The 15,189-nt window shown below is 48.4% G+C and overlaps 1 protein-coding gene across 4 annotated transcripts in view; it reads right to left on the bottom strand.

Moving 5' to 3' along the window:
* Positions 1-15,189, bottom strand: part of dpa (disc proliferation abnormal) — a 69,442-nt gene that overhangs the window by 24,627 nt on the left and 29,626 nt on the right. For all 4 annotated transcript variants that reach the window (XM_077647247.1, XM_077647249.1, XM_077647248.1 and 1 more), the window contains exons 11-14: positions 14,943-15,185; positions 4,268-4,352; positions 3,020-3,166; positions 2,540-2,631 (exon numbers count right to left, since the gene is read on the bottom strand). In XM_077647247.1, the coding sequence (XP_077503373.1) occupies positions 2,540-2,631; positions 3,020-3,166; positions 4,268-4,352; positions 14,943-15,185 (567 nt within the window). The remainder of the gene's footprint in view (positions 1-2,539; positions 2,632-3,019; positions 3,167-4,267; positions 4,353-14,942; positions 15,186-15,189) is intronic.

The following is a 15,189-nucleotide window of genomic DNA, read 5'->3' as shown; positions in this document are numbered from 1 at the left end:
GCCTATTCTCGGAGATGGGGCTGTCCACTTTCCATCACACCTGCCATCACGCGCACTTCAGAAGTGTGACAGCAACTCTGCAGCATTAAAGTCAGGTTTTGAGTAAGTCTATTTCAATGATTTCTTGCCACACCAGTCATACTTGGAAGTGGCTTCCCTTCAGAAGCCCGTTCGAATTAACCGGTGAGAGACCCATCATGTCCGATGCCATAGACTTACACGGGTGCTGGCCGAGACCGAGCTGGCAAATCTAATTATCTAGGTTTCCGAATTAAAGGGGGTCAAATTAACGAGCTTTACTGTACAAAACTCTAAAGAACTGCAAATAATTAGTAATTAGAGAGTTTTAGCTCCACTGTACGGTAAACATGGCAACTACGGCAACTGTTATCGTATGGCAAATGTGGCTAGACAAGCCTGGCAACGGCAAAGCATTACCGTATTTGCCATGCGGTTGTCTAGCTACGTTAAAACTGTCTATTATGAAACAGTGTTACAGAAAAGCCTGAAAATTAATGGTAATTAAACTTGGCAAAAGAAAGTGCATACAACTCCATCGGATATGTGTGTGAACGAACTCAATTAAAAAGAACACATTATTGATTGAAAAGGAGGCACATATTTTAAACAGCTCATGATTAAGAAGTACACGTGATTTACTGATACTAAAGCATAAATAGGCATGTATTTCGAATAGCTCACATACAGTATTTACACGATTGTAAGTAGAACCCCACATCACATTCCTGAAAAAAAAAAAAAAAAAACTTGGAAGGCGTTTACGCTTGGCCTTTAATAATAGAACGCGATCGCACTATTCTGTGGCCTCTGCTTACTGCCGCGCGCAGGAGCGCCCGTGGGCACATTCCAAAACGAAGATGTATTAGCCACTGGACTACTTGTCCCCACTTGCGCCATCGTGCTCACCAGCACTGACGTCGTGATCGCTGCTGCGGTCCCACAGCTCGTGGTACTAACATCGTTGTGCAGCGAAATCCCGCACTTCACAAACAGCCACATCACGACATCGCGTGGAACAGCTGAAAATTTTGCCTCGCTGCAGCTGCCCCATCCTGCGCAAGGCTGCCGATGGTGGCTGTCGATAAACAGCAAACTGGCACCAGCCCACTCCCCACACTTGGCCGCAGATTGCGTCTGCTGATAAGCGGCGGTGGCCTGATAACGCATTCGCGTTCTACACTTAATAGGCGTCGTCCTAGTTTTTTTTTTTTGTTTACTTTCAACCACGCATTTCGTTTCTTCAGCGTAAACAATGACAGCCAGCTTGAATGTAGCCGTGAACGAGTGCCGGTCGCTAACCGGATCCGGAGCACAAATGACAAAATACAAAGCACTACATTAAAAACTTGTGAAATGCGGCCCGGCAGTAATCAAATGCGTCAGAGCCAAAGAAACTACATGCGAGCAGCGGCAGCTCTTCCGTAAGCTACCGACACTCCCGGTGCCGCTGCGGTTCCAAGTGGGGGTGCCGCCGCGATTGGAACAGCGGTCCTTCCATCAACTATCAACGCTCCCTTGAACGCCGAATGCGCGGTTGAAATTAAACAAAAAAAAACTAGGACGACGCCTACTAAGTGTAGAACGCGAATGCGTTATCGGGCCACCGCCACTCATCAGCAGACGCAATCTGCGGCCAAGTGTGGGGAGTGGGCTGGTGCCAGTTTGCTGTTTATCGACAGCCACCATCAGCGGTCTTGCGCAGAATGGGGTGCCAGTTTTGTGCGTTGACATAGAAGGTGCTCAAGGCCAGCACCAAGAGCGATGCGGCAGAGCCGCGCAGCAAAAATGCAACCACGCTGTAGCATGCCTGATATCTCGTTTGTCTCGCCTTTATTTATGGTGCGATGCTTTGGTTTCGATTTTAAGTCGACCCCCCCCCCCCCCCCCCCAGGAATTTTCAAATTTTGAAAAATAGGTCGACTTACAATTATGTAAACACGGTATTACACTCACCTACAGTCAAACCTATGAATATAAAATGGTGTCCTCGCATGCAGACCGGTTGGCTAGCGGCAAACCGAACAGCAAACTGTACAGCAGATTCGGATTCCAGTGCGCGCCGAGGTTATAAGTTTGCTCTCGCAACTGTTCATGAAAGAAAGGAACAGCCAGCGCAAGCGATCCTGTTAAAGCGGTATTCACACGGGTGATGTGAATTGTGAATCCAAGAGCAAGGGCGGATCAGTGACGTCGTGCACCTCCTCTCCACATCCATCCGTACCGATGCTCCCTGTGTGAATACCACTTGAACAGCGCACAATTCATCCCCTCACCACTTACACCTTTCACAGCCGCACACAGCGATGCGGCCGCGCCAATCTTCCAAAGCCTGCCTTGTGTGCATCCACGTGTATGCTGGTGGTCTGGTGCAGCAGGAAGTGTGATATGTGTGAGTAAAAGCTTTTTTTTTTAGAAACACAGGTAATAAATAAGGGGTGCGAAAATTACATGAGTAAATACAGTAATAAATTTAAAATTTCATGCATATGAATTCCATGTTTTGTGCAATGTTGCTTACCCAATGCTCTTGCAAGGCGCTCATAAATATCTGGAAGCCGAGACAAGCGCTTGAGCTGCTCGATTCTTTCAGGAGTGAAGTGGCAGTCTTTTCTGCAACAATGCAGAAACGGCGAGAACTAGCAACAAAATCTATGGTTATAGAACAAATCCACTTCTCATTCCTATTAAGCGCATACAAATGGAGCACATGAAAGAAGATCACCAAATCACAGCAATAAGCAATGGTTAATGGTTAGGCTAGATTCAAAACAACACTAGAGGCTATAGGGAACACCACAGTAGAGGGCTACAGATTATTTTGAAAAACAATTCGTGCTCTCTAATGCACTGCGAAATTTTGGTGCACGATCACTGAAATACGGCTGCTGTTGCCAGGATCAGACTCACAAACTTGTGTTCAGAGAACGAATGGCACAGCAACTGCACCACAATGGCAGCATCGACAAGTAAATGAATGGAACTATACAGAAGCACGTACGCATCTTCAGAATCTTCATAAAGGCGCTTGTTGTCAAGTTTGCGGAAGTGCACAGCATCAATGTGAGTCTTGTACACAGCCTTTACAGTCCGCTGCCGAGGGTTCACCCTGACTGCAGATGCTCGATAAATGCCAGTCACAGTAATCCTACAAGCAGAAAAACAAGAACCAACTTCTTAGAGGAAATATGATTTTTTGAAACTAGAAAAAAAAAGACTGCGAACGACGAATATTTCATTCAGATCGATTCGCATTTATGCGACCTGAAATCCTGCCACAGGCTACAAGACTGCATTTTTCAAATAGGATACTAACATTTACATATCTGCATGAATGACATTTCATCCTTTGCAGCAAGTAGCACAAAATTTTTTTTTCACAGTGTAGATATATACATGAGCAGGCAATGCTGAAAGCAAATTCTGCTCAGGAAGCTTGATCTTCGTATACATAATAACACCATACGTTTGCTGCATTTCAAATCACATTAACCTTTAGATCAGAAATTTCTATCTGAACAGTCTATACCGGCCACAAAAAAGAAAATTAGTCCGATGATTTGCAATGGATAATGGCAACAATAATTGTTTCATGGGCATTTACAAGATTTTGTACTAAGTGTCACAAAAGTTGGAAATTAACAATGAAACGCAAAGATTTGTGCAAGAGGGATCGGGGATCCATATGTGCATTTCAAATATGCACATAACATAGTCAGATGCAACTCAAGAACGAAGCAGCAGATGCCCCTACAAGAAGGCCCCTCAGCCAATGGTGTCAACTGATTTTCATGACACGGCATTTAATCCGAGTAAGCCGTGGTTATTCCCCATTGACCTGCCACCCCCTGCGATTTCACACTAGCAGGACCAAGAGGATCAGTCAAGGGGGAAAACTGGCCAACGCCATTTGCTGGACAGGCTCCCTTGAAACACAAACACAAAAAAATTGAGTGCCAAAAAAAGTGCATGAAAATAGCAGAAGACAAATTACAGGCCAACAGTTTGTAGAAATATTATTTAATATCTGAATATACCTTAGACAGTTACCCATTTTTCAAAGATTGTCAGAGCACAAACGCATTCTCTATATTAACAAGGTGATGGTTCGGGCTAGTGGGTATGCGTTATGATCCATAGCGCAGCAACAAAACAGGTGTTTGCCCCTGTTTTGTTGCTGCGCTATGGATCACAACGCATTCTCTATTTTACTAGGATTCAAACATGTCAAGACATTTTAATGACACACCTGTCACCAGGCTGAACAGCATCAACAAGGTCATTGTGAGCATAGATGAGAGCTGTGTGAGGTGTCTGGCCAGCAGGCATATCCTCTGAGGATGAAAAATCAAGCCAAATGTAAGCAAGAAGACATACTATTTCAAAATTACACAGTGGCACAGCACACTGAATAATAAAGCCCATACACTACATTCAAAAATGAATATAGAAATCCAGGAATAGAGGAGTGCCAAAAGATAAAGTGGGAAAATATATAAAGGCCTGAACATTCATTACGCACATTAGTCCCATTTATAAAAAGCACATAGAAAGAAAGAAACAACTATTTACAATAACTAGATACAGTAGAACCCCGTAGTTATGTTCCCGGGTACTCCGTCTTGTTGGCTGCTACATTTTCGTGAGCCAGTCCCATCCAAGCTCCCACAGAAATCTATGCAATACAAACTGCTGTTACGTCGCAACTGTAGCAGCTTTCTTGCATGCTACATCCCCACTGTCACTTCCCAATAGCAGTTCACCCCGTGCCGGCATTTTGACAGCCTACATATAGCACACGCAGATGGGCAATGGGGCCAAAGTGAAACTCTGGACTCCAACGGTGCTTGGGCGCCACCTTTCGGCAGGTTAGGGCGTGTTGCACCCACATCGACGCCAAGCACACTTACGGGCGGCGTGAATCTTATGCGGCTGTAAGTGCAATTCCCTCACCACTGCAGGGCATGCGCTAATAACCGAAGGAGCAAAAACGATACTACGCTACAGCAAGCGCAGCACAGGCAGCGCTGTTTCAGCTGCCCTTGTAAGGGTTGGCTCCAAGGCATGTTTCAATCATCCGCATTTTCCCTGTCACAGCCAGCTTAAAAATGCAATTTCTAGGTTCCAGCAGATAAGAACTGTGTAGGACTAAAGTGGCTGCCACAAAAATAGTGCAGAATAAGTGCGCGCGTCCCTTTCCGTGCGCTCACCCCCTTCGCTGCTGCCTCCTTTCCACTAACAGCTGCTCAGGCAGACGGGGAGCCATTGCAGAGTGTTTAAGGCTTTCTGTGTATGCGAACGATTGCGAGAGCATGCTCTCCTCACTAGAAGTAAAACAAAAACAAACGAAAAATTGCAGACTGTTTAACTCAGTTAACCACAGAATATCATGCACTAGCACTTCGTTTTTACATGGTTACACTTGTGTCTCAAATGATTAAACATTGGCGTCACATTTTTCAATTCATGTTGATGCCAAAGTCTCACACAGAGAGCACGAAAATCCGAATGGGTTTTCCGCAAACTCACAGGTGAAGATTTCCCTCGATGCAGCATTTCCAGCCAGACATTCATCCGATTTTTGCTTTCAGTACATCGCCATCGCATCCAATCACAACTACCATTCTTCATCGGTTTCTTGCCGACGTCTTCTTTGCACATACTGCCTATGTGCTTCCAATTCTTTCTGTTAATTAGCCGCGACAACGGCCTCCATTGATACCCGCTGCCGCTGTCATCTTGCCCGTTTTGTTCCCATCGTCGCATACAACGATACTCTTCGACAGACAACCCAGACGATCTCAGGTTAGCCTCCGTGCTCACTCGAGAAGCAGTGCCACAGCAGAACGTGTTCAAACACGCCTAGCTGTGAATGCGAAGTGGGAAGAGATTCTTTTCCTTCTTCTGTTGCTTTGCGATATTCTAGGGGTTCCCTTCTACCTCCCAGTGCAGCAGCTACGGCACCTGTCATGTCACGTATGGCGCATGCCTCTGATTGGATCCTTTGTGCCACAGCTGTGTTCCTGCTCCTCCTCTCCCCGTGGGTGTGTGCTAAGGTGCAAGAGGCTTCAGGGACAAATATGTATATGTATGCCCGAAATCCATAAAGTGTGACTAGTGGTGATAGTGCACTAAAACAGCAGGCAACATGTACTTTTTTTTATGCACACTTCCCGGCTGATACTTTTTTTTTTGCCATCCGATGCAAAATGTAACAGCGGAGTTCGAGTTATGTCTTTTTATGTGCTTTCTTTTATGTGCTAACTAGATGTTGTACTTATTTCTTATTATGTGCCCCTATGTTCCCTTGAGGGTCCCCTGGCACACCCTTCGCAGACATTGACATGCTTGTTGCCATCACATACTACTGCTTTATTACACATCATTTATCCATATTAATTGGTGATTCTAATTGTTGACCCTAATTAAATGCTCCTGTAATGTAATTCGCCTACTGTGTGGTGTGACGTGCTTGTACAAGGCCTCCGTTTATCCCACTGAACAAACATTTCTCAGCAGTGTAGCAGTAGCGTGCCCGGCTCCCAACCCAAAGAGCAGCATTCGATTCCGCCTAACCACCTTTTTTCTTTTCAGCGAAACTGCTTTGCTACATCAACTTCTTCTCGACCTATCAGGATTTTCCAGTCGTGCCGACGCCGGAATTTCCGAAGAACGGGACCTTTAACATTATTGTGTTAAAAGCTTTTAAGTTTTCAAAACCTCAAGAGCAGGACACAAAATTAAAAGAGAGATTTGAAGAAAACTCATTGACAGGGACTTCCTTTCTGGCAAGAATGCCTTTTTCAACACCAGCTGTTGCTGCTTCCTGTCTCTCCGCAGTTCAGCACTAAGTAATGCATCAGTACCTCCTGACAAGTGGTTTGTGTCAGCTTGAGCAGACATTTCAGGGTTTTGCTGTGCTTTCACATCGAGGAATGTGACCTTTTTAAATCATGTTCTGCCAACTGTCAAGTCAGCAAACAGTGACAAGAGATTGTTCTCCCACACAGTAAAATCTCCTAGACTTTTGATGCTATCCGCAATTAAGAAATGTCTGTGGTATCATGCGCTCCATGGTTCTGCAGATTCTCTCGTGCACGGCCTTTTAAAACCATAACTATTCAAAATCAGGTCATATTTACTTCCAGGTTTTAAATAAATACAAGCAGCACTACTATATTCAAGAAGGCTCATGAACAGCTTTTATGGAAATCCAAAGTATTCATGATTTCCAACGGAATGCATGACCCCCTTCACATTAAAATGTCAAAGGGTTTTCCGAAACCATGAGGTAAAAGAGAAACCAATTAAATTTCCAGTCAGAATTTTTTCTTTCTTTAAAAATTATGAAAAAGTTGGCCAGGCAGAAGAAAAGGTCAATGTTGGCTTAAAGGGACACTGAGGAGAACTCTATCAATTTTTTTTTGTTAGCAAAATCTTATAGTTTGGCATTTCATGGCTTTGTTGCCGCTTGTCCGGGAGTGAAAGATGCATTTATTTCAAAGAAATCTGGATTCGAAGTTGAAAATGTTTTTCCTGCCGCTCGGGGGGCACTGCGAGCAGCCGAAGCGAGCGGACGTGTGTCACATGCGTTCCGCAGTTTTCGGGCTTTTGGACCCGGATAATCCGACTGGGCCACCACAATTTTCTCTGGGATCAACGCAGGAAGTGAAAAGGACCACGAGGACCCAAAATTCAAGCCGGTGGGTCCAATATTTTGGATTTTATCGGCATTTGAATTTTCCGAGTGGCCGACCAGGCGTAAAGCCTAACGAGGCTTAGCACAAGAGCGGGACTCCGCGGCCTCGGCCCGAGGTAGAGAAGACCCGGAACGATGTCCCGAACAAACCTCCTCAACTACGCCCGACCCTCAGCAACAGGCCCGACAAGATTTTCGGCCGATACACAAATGGAGGAAGACATCGAGGTGATGCCCGAGCAGCAGCAGCAAGTCCGAGGCGGACCGGCGGCGGCAGCGGCGGGTAGCCAAGCCCTAGGAAGCAGCACCCCAGCAACGCAACTTTCACAAGTAAGCACTAATGACGGATCCAACACGGAATGGGAAATCACCATGTCGAGAAGACAGAAAAGGCGCCAACAACGCAGCGAGCAGCAGCAAGTTTTGGCGGGAAAGAGCCTAGGGAACGGAAATTCCCTAGGGCGGGAAGGAGCGCCGCTGAGGAGGAGACTCCCGCCACTTCCGAGAGACGACCTCAAGGTAGTCCTGCGACCGAGGGGGCTTGCGGTTAAAAACCTGCAGACACATCAAGTGGCGCGGGCGGTAGTCGCGGCTACCGGACAAGGGTGTAAGGCGGAGGACCTGATCATCCGGCTGCGCAACGGTTCGAATATTATTATCGTAAGCACAGACAACGAAGCTGCGGCCCAGAAGATTCGGTGCATCACGCAACTGAGCTTCGGGGCAAGAGCTACACCATCAACGGCCACATGGCGGCGCCGGAAGACATACTGCGCGGAGTCATCCACGGCGTGGACCCAGGGACCTCGCCGGAGGAACTGAAGACCAACCTTCGAGTCCGCACGCAAGGCGTGAAGATCCTGGTGGCCCGCATGCTGGGGAACTCCAGCACAGCCGTCATCACTTTCGACGGACCCGCGCTCCCGAAGCAGGTGCTGTACTACGGCGGGGAGATGTGGCGTTACCCCTACCGGCCCACAAGGCAGGTGTGCTATGCCTGCGGCCAACAGGGGCACCGAATGGACGTCTGCCCAATCCCGGAGACCAGGACCTGCCGACAGTGCGGCTGCCAAAACCCGGAGAAGATGCACCAGTGCACGCCAAAGTGCCTGCTGTGTGGCGGCAACCACGCGGCGGGGACCAAAGATTGCAAGCAACGCCTAAAGTCAGCGAGCGAGCTGAGATGGGGCCCTCAACAACAGCAGCGACGCAGTCGCAGCCGCAGCCGTGGAAGGCGGCCGCGGTGGTTCCGAGACGAGAACCAGGGCCGGAGCGAGTCACAGAGCCGCAGCCACGGCAGGAGCCGGAGTCGGGGACCGCAAGGCCGGAACGAGTCCTTCCCGCCCCTGGACAACGCCGGCAAGCCGGGGCAGCGACAACAACAGCAGAAGAAGAGCGGCGGCGTTAAGGTGAGCTGGGGAGACGGCCCTCCCAACTCGCTTTATGCTCCGCACTCTAACACAAATATGCAAACACAAAACAATCAATTAATGGCAGAGATTAAAAACCTTAGGCGCGAGCTCGAGCAGATTCGCAGAGAAACGAACGAGCTGAAAAGACAGCTCAACGAGCTCATTAGAGAAAAACAAGAGATGAGAACAGGCTACTTGCCAATTAGAACACCAACCCCTCCTCCTATGGAGACGCAACGAAACAACAGTGAGGGGAGCAATCCCAACGACAAAATAGAAACCTTCATGACTCAAATACTTGAGCGAATGCAGCAAATGCAAAACGAAGTACAACAGACTCAACAAAAGTTTGCCTTGCAAGAGCAGAGCTTCAGAAATTACGTTAAGAACCAAAACACCCAAAGAACCACTAACGATGCAAGAGACAGACTATTTAATGAACATAGGTTCGGCACAGACACCCCATGCACACCCAACTATAACCAAACATGGCAGAATGCAAACAACAACAATTAGAAATTTGGCAGTGGAACTGTAGGGGGTACAAGCGTAAGCAGGGCCTTTTACAGCAGTTTATTCACACCAAAACGACCCCACCAGACGTAATCATGTTACAAGAAACTAACACCACCCCTACACTCAGGGGCTACACATGTCAGGAGAGCGGCCGTACGGCAACCCTTATAAGTAACCAAGTAGTAGCCATAACACACAAAGCAATTGAGGACACCCAGATCGAACACGTAATTACGGAAATAATACCCAAAAAGAAAAGGAAAGCTAAAAGTACCTTTATCATTAACCTATACAGCCCGCCTAGGCAAACCAAAGGAGACTTCATTAGGCTCTTCGCAGAGGCAAAAAAGATGGCGGGACAAAACACCCTAGTGATAGCAGGCGATTTCAACACCAAGAGTCCAAGGTGGGGCTACCCTAAAGAGGACAAAAAGGGGTGCGGCATATGCATGGCGGCAGAAAACGCGGGTTGCGAGCTGCTAACCGACGAAAACCAACCAACTAGACAGGGAAATAGCGTGAGTCCAGACACGTGTCCTGACCTAAGCTTTGTAAGGGGCGCCAAGTACCCGGAGTGGGAGAACCTGCTCGAGAACCTTGGCAGCGACCATCACATCCTAAGAATCAGCCTCACGGCGGAAAATGTCTGGAGGAAGATTGGCACGGCCCGGCTGACAGATTGGGATGCCTTCAGAGCGCACTGCAGACAGCTCGAGGGAAACACCATCAGCTCAGCAGAGGACTGGAGCCAACAACTAAGGCAAATCCAGGACCTTTACACTAAAGAAGTCGACAGAACAGAGCAAACACCCGAGGTGGACAAGCGGCTCCTCAAGCTATGGGAGGCAAGACGCATACTCACCAAGCGGTGGAAGAGACAGAAACTCAACAGAAAACTCAAAAAGAAAATTGCGGACATCACCAGGCAGACGGAGGAGTACGCGAACCAGCTGGCCAGACAGGGATGGCAGCAATTCAGCAATTCGCTGAGCGACACCCTCAGCACAGCTAGGACGTGGCAGATCCTCAAAGCTCTCCTGGATCCGAGCAAAAACAAGTCAGAAGGCAGCAAGGCTATACAGCGGCTAGCCCACCAGTACCAAGGGACGGACGAACAACTATTAGAAGTCAAGATCAAATGCTACGGCAGAGATCAGGTCGAAAACTACAAAGAAAAATACCACGGGGAAGACAACCCCACTATGGACAGACCCATCACAAGGGAAGAAGTAGTAGAAGCGATCAGATCGGCAACGAAAAACACGGCAGCAGGAGCGGACAAGATCCGGAACTCCCTGATCCGAAATCTCAGCGACGATGCAATCGACCAACTAACCAAATACCTCAACACACTCTGGCAAGAAGGAAGAGTTCCGGCGGAATGGAAACATGCCGTCGTTGTAATGATTCCGAAGCCAGGCAAGAAGCTACAAATAGAGAACCTCAGGCCGATATCCCTCACGTCGTGCCTGGGAAAACTCTACGAGAAAGTAATCACCAGACGAATTCAATCTTACCTGAAAGAGCAACTGTACCCGGACAGTATGTTTGGATTCAGGGCCAACCTCTCTACACAAGACGTGCTACTCCAACTCAAGGAGGAAGTGCTCGAGACGATGCCAAAAGCGGGCGAAAACGTGGTCATGGCCCTCGACATAAAAGGGGCATTTGACAACGTGAGCCACGCGGCCATCATGGAGGGCATAAACAATACCAACTGCGGGAAGAGAGCCCACGACTACATCAGGGACTTCCTAAGCAACAGAACAGCAACAGTGGGCCTGGGCGAGCTGAGAAGCGACGTCTTTCACACCCCCTGCAAAGGCACACCCCAAGGATCCGTCATATCACCCGTCCTCTTCAACGTGGCAATGATCGGCTTAGCAAACAGACTAAAGAAGATCCAAGGTATCCAGCACGTGATGTACGCCGACGACGTCACAATCTGGACCACTCAGGGATCACTCGGTGAAAAGCAAAAGAGGCTGCAAGAGGCTGCCACCTGCGTGGAAAACTACACCAAAGAACGGGGCCTACGATGCTCGACGGAAAAATCGGAACTCCTCAGAATTGGCAAACATCCCATCCAGGCAACACTAGAAGTCACCCTCGAGGGACAACACATCCCCGAGAAGAACATGATTAGAATTTTGGGAATGTGGCTGCAAAGCAGCCGCAAGTGCAGCCACACCATCAGTCTGCTAAGCAAGGCAGCGGAACAGGTGGGCCGCATGATCAACCGAGTCTCCCAGAAAAGACACGGAATGAGAGAGGAAGACACCCTCAAACTCGTCAACAGCCTCATAGTCAGCCGAGTCACGTACTCCCTGCCGTACCACGCAACCACCAAAGCGGAAAGAGAGCAAGCCGACACCATCCTCAGAAAGGCTTACAAGACAGCCCTCCACCTACCCAGAAACACGTCCAACGAGAAACTCCTGCAGTTGGGCGTCAGCAACACCTTCAGCGAACTTGTGGAAGCGCTGCTGGGTGCACAGACCATCAGACTCGGAGGCACCCCCACAGGACAGGCGCTCCTGAAAAGGCTGGGTCGGGACACGAGCGGACTAGTCGATAGATACGCGGAGGTTCCGGACCACCTCAGAAAATCCTTTACCATAGGGCCTATGCCAAAGAACATGGACCCTAATCTCCACGCAAACCGACGCAAGGCTAGGGCAGAATACGTCGAACGAACGCTAGCCCCAAAAGACAACACTGTCTACACAGACGCTGCCGTCTATCCATGCGGAGCAGAACATGCAGCCGCAATGGTGGTAGTAGACAACGAAGGAAACCTAGTGACGAGCGCCACGGCGAAAGTCGCTGGCGCAGCGGAGGCCGAGGAAATTGCCGTCGCGCTGGCGGCAGCAGAAGGCTATAGGACCGGCCGCCCCCTAAATATTCAAACAGATTCTAAAGAAACGTGCAAAAACTACACGAAGGGCAGAATTAGCAAAACGGCCCTCAGGATACTCAGCGGGGTAGCCCCTACCGAGTTAAACAAACCCAGACACAATCTGATTTGGATCCCAGGCCACGCAGGGGTAGAGGGAAACGAAAGGGCAGACAGCCTAGCTCAAGGCGCAGCAATCCGAGCAGGACAGTCTAACGCCCCGGAGTTCCATCTGCAAGCCTGCGAGGGGGGATATGCAGAACTTTTAAACTTACACAGGGGGATCAGAATCAAATATCCACCACCACACAAAGATCTGACAAAGGAGGAGGCCACCAGCTGGCGTAGACTACAGACAAACACCTTCTCCAACCTACACATACTCAACAAAATGTTCCAATCACAATATAGGGCCGCCTGCCCGTGGTGCGGAGCCACACCCACACTTTATCACATTACTTGGGAGTGCGAACACAACAAAGCATTCCACAAACACGAACACCCGAGTGCGGAGCAATGGGAGAGCCGTCTCACCAGCAGCGAGCTCACGGCCCAACGGGCCTTATTGAGGCACGCGGGCGATGCAGCACGGCTCAGTGGAGCCCTGGAATAGGGGCCCACCCATGCTGAAGAGAAGACTCCGATCGCCAGCGCCAAGAACGAAGACGACGGAGCTTTCGAATCCGCGAATCTCTTGAATGGATCAATAAATGTTTTCACTCACTCACTCCCGCCGCTCCGATTCAAACTCAAGAACTCTTATAATGTCACAGAGAACTCTTATGACATCATAGGACGGAGTGACGTGAAACGTGACGTAAGCGCAGACTCCGTGATTTCTAGTGGCTAGCGGTGCGGTCTAGCAGCTGCCTAAATGAAAGTAGGGTCCCTAGAAATACAAGTACAGTGAAATCTCGGTATAACGAACTTCAGGGGACCGCGGGAAAATGTTCGTTATTTTGAAAGGTCGTTAAAGTGAAAGCCCAAAAATTAGCCATAACAATAGCATTTCAGTAAAGCAAACGTCCTACCTTTGAAACGGTACCTCCTTGAACTCGTTTCTCACACAATGCACACGTGATCGTCAGACAAGACACATTTATTTGAAATAGTCCGTGATCGTCTTCTGACAGGTGCAGCACAGACTCTGCAGTACGAACGATTCCAGGACGTCCGCATTCTTATGCACGCCTTCGGTCGCTATGCCACTTTTGGCTATAAATATGCCGAGTTCTCGCAAGCAGTCGAAAGCATCTGTGGCCGACACGGACTCGTCGCAGTCTTTGGGTGCTGCTTAGGGTGCTATAAATATACGGATTGTTTCTTCCAGTCTTCTATCTCGCGAAGAATGTCTACTTTCTCGCTCAAACAAAACTGCTTTCACTTCTTCGCCGTGGTTAGAGAGAGGCACTTGGAGTTCCTCTGCTGTTCAGCGCTTGTATATCGAGGCGCATCAAAAACAAAACCACGGGGCATGGAAAGCTCATAGACGCGAAGCGCCATAATAAATCGAAACTCTCCTGGCCGCCTGTGGCGCCGCCAAGCATCGGTTTTCTTTGCTTCCAACATTCAGGTTGTCTTTTGCCTGCCTTCCTTGTGTGATAAAAGTGCACTATCGGTTTTAAAACAAAACTTACTTCAATATTGAACCGCGCAACCTTCTTTTGTCAGCCTCAGAGATTCGCGTCCCCATGTAGGAAGGAAAATTCCTCCAAGGTGGCGTCTCTTGTCCTATGACGTCACCACACTTGTACTTGCGAGATTGGCCTGTGGCAGCGATACCTGTATTTTGGTTCTTGCTACTTTCTACCTTATAAGAGCTTTGTTTTCAGTATGAGCGGCGTTTTTGTGATCGGGAGCTGATATTCTATCGATACAAGCCAACTTCACTTTCTCCTCAGTGTCCATTTAAGCTTGAGTACTAGTAAGTATTGCAAATTCATGCTACTAACCGTCGACTACACCAACAGGCCCTATTCCTCCAAACTAAGTACCATGTGTTGTTTCATGATGCTTGACGAAGGACACTGCATTCACTGCCATCTGACTGAAGAACTAGTTCACACAAGCGCACATGCACACACATCCTGCACAGAACAAATTTACTCAAAACTGATAAGTTTTTACAAGCCGAAGCTACAGGTAGGCTATGAGGCAATCTGTGGTGGAGAGCTCAATTCCAACCACATGGAGTTGCTAATGTACACTGAAAGCAAAGCACATGACACTTTTGCAACTTGCTTACCCTATCCACTTCGCTTATCATTATGTAGCCACTCTAGCAGGATCAAAATCACAAAAATGAAGCTTACGCCAATACCATTAAGCTATCACAGTGGGTCAGAGCACTTCTACACTGCTTTGCAAGTAACAGTGAAATAGGGGAGAAAAGAGCTCTTGCCTGGTGCTTCTTGCAGCTTGACCATCTGCTTGTCTGAAAACTGTGAGCGGTTGTGTATCAAGGTGCAACTGTACTTGGCTGAGCAATGGCGACAGGTCACAGGCTCTGCTATGCGGCCTCGGTCAATTTCCACAGCCTCAACAAATGCACACGCTGTGCAGCGAAAGAAAGCTTCACGCATCTCTGGGATAAGGTTGGAGGTACGGATGATCATGCCAGAGATCGTAACCAGTTGGTCAATATCTGA

Source organism: Amblyomma americanum, chromosome 1 (genome assembly GCF_052857255.1).
Source record: "Amblyomma americanum isolate KBUSLIRL-KWMA chromosome 1, ASM5285725v1, whole genome shotgun sequence".
In the NCBI taxonomy this organism is placed as follows: Eukaryota; Metazoa; Arthropoda; class Arachnida; order Ixodida; family Ixodidae; genus Amblyomma; species Amblyomma americanum.
Note: the sequence above shows the minus strand (reverse complement) of the source record. Positions and strands in the feature narration are given on the sequence as shown.